The following is a 6,151-nucleotide window of genomic DNA, read 5'->3' as shown; positions in this document are numbered from 1 at the left end:
AACTGTTGACTGAATCAATGAATGGGTGGAGGTGGGGGTTGGTGAGGCGAGTGCAAGGAACTGCCAACTATCAATGCTTCGTGGACCAGGGAAACCTCACTGGGGAGAAGCTTGGCTGGGAAGGGCCTTCTTGCCAAGCCTGGGGACTCGGCTTCTGCTCAGTGGTGACTGAGTACAGGGTGAATGGCACAGTTCTCAGGCTCGCGGTATATGTGTACAGGGACCAGGGTGGATCTCAGAGAGTACCAAGTGTGCCAGGTGGCAGAGAGATGCTCGGGGCCTGAACAGCCAAGAGAGGTGGCAGGCCTTCCAGAACGGCAAGGACCCCAGGCGATCCCAGACCTTTAGTCTCCCCTTCCAGGTCATTCCCTTTGACCACAAAGGAGAATGCACACTGGGCTCCCTGCTGTGTTACGGTCCAGCTCTTTGACCCTAGGGTTTATGATTACCAAACATTCAGGAGCCAACCAATGAGGCAGGCAGCCTGCTGTGCAGGGGTAGGCAAGCCCCAGACAGTATCTCCTGGATGCCAGTGAGCGGCTGAGAGCTGAAGCTCCCTGGACACTCCCGGCTCTTGTGGTGACAGGTGAGAGGACTGGGTGGAAGGACAGTGCTCTGAGCATGCACCTTCTTTGGGATCTGCAGGCTGGGCTGTTTTTTTGTGCTTGACTCTTACGCCACCTCAGCAACTTAAAAACTTACAGTAATGCTGGAGGGAGCCTTTCCTGAAACTTGTGTTGGACACAGGATTTCTGTGATGTATGGTCCCTGGAGAAGGACCAAAGCTCTGGACGTGTGACCTGCCTGAGGTAGGTGCCCTCTCAATGCACCAAGAAGCTGAGAGAGCCAGAAAAAGGAAACAGATGGAAGAGTAGTGGGTGGTTCATCTATCAGGGCTTTATAGAATGTATTTTATTCAATCTTCAAAACAACTCTAGAAGGCAGGTTTTCTTCTCCCCTGTTCTATAGATGAAGAAATGGAGGCTCAGAGAGGTTAAGTGACATGCCCAAGGTCACACAGTTAGAAAGGGATGGAACCAGATTCCAGTGTAGGTCTTTCTGACCCTACGTTCTCTCAGTGGCAGAGGCCTGCTTCCTCATGGGCAAAAGTGGAAAAAAACACCCTTGAGCAGGTCTCCCTGTTTCTGCAAGGCTGGGAGACATGCAGGCACTCACATGATTTTCTCTCTCTTCCCCAGGCCTGGCACAAAGGCGTGCAGGGAAGCCTAGCTCTGACTCCTGGACTTAGAGATTTCAGACACAGAAGTCTGTCCATGGCTCCTTATCACATCCGCAAATACCAGGAGAACGACCGCAAGTGGGTCGTGGGCTTGCTCTCCCAGGGGATGGCCGAGCACATCCCAGCCACCTTCTGGCAATTGCTGAAGCTGCCTCGAACCCTCATACTCTTACTTGGGGGGCCCCTCGCCCTACTCCTGGTCTCTGGCTCCTGGCTTCTGGCCCTTATGTTCAGCCTCAGCCTCCTCCCTGCCCTGTGGTTCCTTGCCAAAAAACCCTGGAAGGAGTATGTAGACACAGTATTGCGCACAGACATGTCTGACATCACCAAATCCTACCTGAGTGAGCGTGACTCCTGCTTCTGGGTGGCTGAGTCTGAAGAGAAGGTGGTGGGCATGGTAGGAGCTCTGCCCGTTGATGATCCCACCTTGAAGGAGAAGCGGTTGCAGCTGTTTCATCTCTCTGTGGACAGTGAGCACCGTGGTCAGGGGATAGCAAAAGCCCTCGTCAGGACTGTCCTCCAGTTTGCCCGGGACCAGGACTGCAGTGAAGTTGTACTGGACACCAGCAACATCCAACTCACTGCCTTGTCCCTCTACCAGAGCATGGGCTTCCAGAAGACGGGCCAGTCCTTCTTCTGCGTGTGGGCCAGGCTAGTGGCTCTTACTACAATTCATTTCATCTACTGCCTCCCTTCTTCTCAGGCAGGGGGTCTGTGATCTCTTTCCTTGTGTATTGGTCAGAATAGAATCCATTCAGCTGTTAACAGCAAGCAATCCCCAACCTTTCACTGCAATGACCTTTCAATGCAAAATAAGCTTATTGTCCAGCCCCATCTGAGTCCCAGGTGAGTGTTTGTGGGGTAGCTTCTGGGTTTCTGCTTCATTCAGTCTTTTTGAGTCCCATCTGTTTCGTTTTTCTAGTGCCAGGATAATGTTGCATAAGAACAACCATAAAATGAAATAAATATTTATTTAGCTCATGAGTCAGCAATTTTGGCCGAGCTTGGCTGGGCATTTCCTCTGGTCTCAGATTGCGTTGTACAAATGCAGTGGGATTGGCTGAAAGACTAGGTCAATGGTGCTTTTTCTTTTTCCCACAGGCTAGCTCAGGCATGGTTTCAAGGAAATTGCAGAGAAGCAAAAACAAAAGCAGAAACAAACAAATATGTTTTCAAATCCCTGCATGTGTTACATCTTCGCCAAACTTGGTGAGAGAGGAACCTGCCTCTTTAGTGAGAAGGGCTGCAAAGTCACATAGCAAAAGAGTGGAATGCAGCCTCGGAAGAAGAATTGGGGCCAGAGACACAACCACCCCACTCTAACTCCAGGGTCTCTGCAGAGGGAAGAAGGTGGTCTCCGAGGGGAGTGTGGGATTTACTATGGGCTAGACCTGGAAATAGTATACCTGATCATAACAGAATACCTGAGACTGGGTAACTTATAAGGAAAACAGGTTTATTTGGTTCATGGTTTTGCAGGCTGTACAAAAAGCATAGTGCAGGCATCTGCTTCTGGTGAGGGCCTCAGGAATCTTATACTCATGGTGGAAGCTGAAGGGGGAGCAGGTGTGTCACACGGCAAGTAAGCAAGCAAGAGAGAAGCCAGGTGCTTTCAAGCAGCCAGCTTACATGTGAACTAATAGAGCCAGAACTCATTCATTACCATGGACAGAGCACCAAGCCATTCATGAGGAATCCACCCCTATGACCAAAACACCTCCCACTAGGCCCCACCTCTAACTTTGGGGGTCATATTTCAACATACGATTTGGAGAGAACAAACATCTGAACTATATCAGTGTGCCCCTTACCCCCAAATCTCATGTCATCTCACATTGCAAAATGCAACCATCCCTTCCTAATAGTTCTCCAAAGTCTCACCTTGTTCCAGCATCATCTCAAAAGTCCAGAATCCACAATTTCATCTACGCCTCAAGGCAAATTCCTTCTACCTATGAGGCTGTTATATCAAAAACAAGTTACATACTTCCAAGATACAATTGTGTTACAGGTATTGGGTAGACATTCTCATTCCAAAAGGGAAAAATTGGCCAAAAGAAAAAGGCAACAGGACCCCCCACAAGTCTGAAATCCAGCAGGGCAAACATTAAATCTGAAAGTTCCAAAATAATCTTCCTTAACTCCATACTGGTGAGAGGAGTGGGCTTTCAAGGCCTTGAGCAGCCCTGTGTCTATTGCTTTGCTGGGTGCAGCCAACGTCGCTGCTCTCACAGGTTGGGATTGAATGCCTGTGGGTCTTCCATGCTGAGGTTGCAAGATGATGGTGACTCTACCTTTCTGGTGTCTGGAGGGCATTGGCCCCATTCCCACAGCTCCACTAGGCAATGTCCCCATGGGAACCCTGTATGGGGGTTCCAACCCTATATTTTCCCATGGCTTTGCCCTAGTAGAGGCTCTCTGTGGGATCTCTGCCCTGTGGCAGGCTTCTGCCTGGGCACCTAGGCTTTTCGATACATCCTCAGAAATCTAGGTGGAAGTTCCCAAGCCTCCTTCACACTTGCATTCTGCAAGCCTGCAGACCTAAAACCATATGGAAGGTTGGGCATGGTGGCTCACATCTGTAATTCTAGTACTTTGGGAGGCTGAGGCAGGTAGATCACCTGAGGTCAGGAGTTTCAGACCAGCCTGACCAACACTGTGAAACCCCATCTCTACTAAAAATAGAAAATTAGCTGGGCATGGTGGCACATGCCTGCAATCCCAGCTACTTGGGATACTGAGGCAGGAGAATCACTTGAACCCTGGAAGCAGAGGTTGCAGTGAGCCGAGATTGTACCATTGCATTCCAGCCTGGGAGACAGGGCAAGACTCTGTCTCAAAAAAAGAAAAAAGAAAACCATATGGAAGCTGCCAAGGCTTAGGTATTGTACCCTCCAAAGCAGTGGTCTGAGCTTCACCTGGGGCCCTTTGAGCCAAGGCTGGAACTGGAGAAGCTGGGATGTGGGCAATAGCATCCTGAGATGACATAGGGCAATGGTGCCCTGTGCTTGGTCTCTGAACCCATTTAGTCCTCCTAGGCCTGTGGGCCTGTGATAGAAGGGGCCTTCTAAAATGCCTCTGAGGCCTTTTCCCACTGTCTTGAATATTAGCAACTGGCTCCCTTTTAGACATGTAATGTCTCTAGCAAGTAGTTGCTCAGCAGCTGCTTGGATTCCTCCTTGTCTACCACATGGCCAAGCTGCAAGTTTTCTAAATATTTACACCCTCTTCCCATTTTAATTATAAGTTCTGTTAAAAGAAATACACTGACAAATTAAATTTAACAGAGTTTAACTGAGCAAGAAAAATAAATGATTTGTAAATCAGGCAGTCCTCAGAATCACAGCAGATATAGACAGACACCAGGGATGCTGTGTTGTCAAAGCAAATTTGTGGACAGTAAAAGGAAAGTGACATACAGAAAATGGAAGTGAGGTACAGAAACGGTAAGATTGGTTACAGCTTTGCCGGGACCAGCTCGGTCGGGGAGACTCTAACCCAGTGGCGCTAGAAGAATTAAAGGCACACACACACAAATACAGAAATATAGAGGTGTGAAGTGGGAAATCAGGGGTCTCACAGCCTTCAGAGCTGAGAGCCCCAAAGAGAGATTTACCCGCATATTTATTAACAGCAAACCAGTCATTAGCATTGTTTCTATAGATATTAAATTAACTGAAAGTATCCCTTATGGGAAATGAAGGGATGGGCCAAATTAAAGGAATAGGTTGGGCTAGTTAACTGCAGCAGGAGCATGTCCTGAAAGCACAGATCGCTCATGCTATTGTTTGTGGCTTAAGAATGCCTTTAAGTGGTTTCCCCCGCTGGGCGGGCCAGGTGTTCCTTGCCCTCATTTCCGTAAACCCACAACCTTCTAGCACGGACGTTAGGGCCATTATGAACATGTTACAGTACTGCAGAGATTTTGTTTATGGCCAGTTTTGGGGCCAGTTTATGGCCAGATTTTGGGGGGCTTGCTCCAAACACAGCTTGGTGTTTGCCTTATCTGAGTATGATTCCAGCAGTCGGCTGCTTGTGAGTGGCTGAAGTGTGGCCAGTGGGATTGGCTGAGACTCAGCTATTGCTAAAGAAGCATCCTCCTAAGTTAGGTTTTTAGTCTGCCCACCTACTAGTTACGCTACGGTTCACCCTGAAGAACTCAAGTAGGGGAACATGAAGGCTTCCTCAGGCCAGATTTTAGTTCCATTTATCAATTCCCCTCTTTTTGTCAGACTCTCAATTTAAAGAGATTGACCAAAACTTTAGGCATTGATGCCACTCTCTCACTATTGTACATGGTCTCAGTATGGAATTCACAAGTCGCTTTAGTCTCAGTATGGAGTTCACAAGTCTTTATTGGTGTCACTATGAAGTTCACAAGTCACAGCTTCACACTAGGTGAATGATTTTTTATGTTCTTACTGACCCAGTCAAAGTGAGACCATTCAATTCTCAATGTATGGCTGTATACAAAACATTTAAGACTTGAGAGGATGCAGCACACTATGGAACTATTATTATGACTATCAAGAGAATAATATCAAAATACCAAGGTGCACTCCTTAACAAGAGTTTTTATGAAATAAATGAAACCAACTTAAGTCAAAGTTCAGGCAACATAGGCAGTTCAATAATATTAAAGTTTAATTGGTCATAGTTCTTGTTTGAAATGTGATAGCAATTAAGGACCATAGTTCACTGTAAAGTGGCCTGATTTAAAGACGTAGCCATTTTCATTGTTGCTCTGGTAACACAAGCCATACGAACCTGGACACCTACTAGAAGACATATAAAGACTAGAAACCTTTGGGAAACCCAAGCTTGTTATCCACCATTTAGGATGTCTACAAACCGGCTGTTAGTTGCTCCTGTAAACATACCATGTTTTCCACTGGAGAGACTTCTTTATTG

The 6,151-nt window shown here is 47.5% G+C and overlaps 1 protein-coding gene across 3 annotated transcripts; it reads left to right on the top strand.

Moving 5' to 3' along the window:
* The first annotated feature begins 499 nt into the window (after positions 1-499).
* Positions 500-2,220, top strand: NAT8 (N-acetyltransferase 8 (putative)). 3 transcript variants are annotated; one of them, XM_010361972.2, is made up of 3 exons: positions 569-586; positions 748-809; positions 1,200-2,220. In XM_010361972.2, the coding sequence occupies exons 2-3, from the start codon at positions 762-764 to the stop codon at positions 1,956-1,958; spliced, it is 807 nt and encodes a 268-aa protein (XP_010360274.1). In that variant the 5' UTR covers positions 569-586; positions 748-761; the 3' UTR covers positions 1,959-2,220. The 3 variants fall into 3 exon arrangements, with proteins under 3 accessions (XP_010360275.1, XP_010360274.1, XP_010360273.1); XM_010361973.2 differs by lacking the exon at positions 748-809 and having other exon boundaries at positions 500-586; XM_010361971.2 differs by lacking the exon at positions 569-586 and having other exon boundaries at positions 596-809.
* Positions 2,221-6,151: the final 3,931 nt, after the last annotated feature.

Source organism: Rhinopithecus roxellana, chromosome 17, assembly GCF_007565055.1.
Source record: "Rhinopithecus roxellana isolate Shanxi Qingling chromosome 17, ASM756505v1, whole genome shotgun sequence".
NCBI lineage: Eukaryota > Metazoa > Chordata > Mammalia > Primates > Cercopithecidae > Rhinopithecus > Rhinopithecus roxellana.
This window is presented reverse-complemented; position numbering and strand designations above follow the sequence as displayed.

Bases quoted from the DNA above. Each gene is read 5' to 3' on its own strand.
- NAT8 (XM_010361972.2), top strand. From the start codon at position 762: ATGGTCCCTGGAGAAGGACCAAAGCTCTGGACGTGTGACCTGCCTGAG. The intron at 810-1,199 runs GTAGGTGCCCTC...TCTCTTCCCCAG, and splicing joins GGACGTGTGACCTGCCTGAG to GCCTGGCACAAAGGCGTGCA.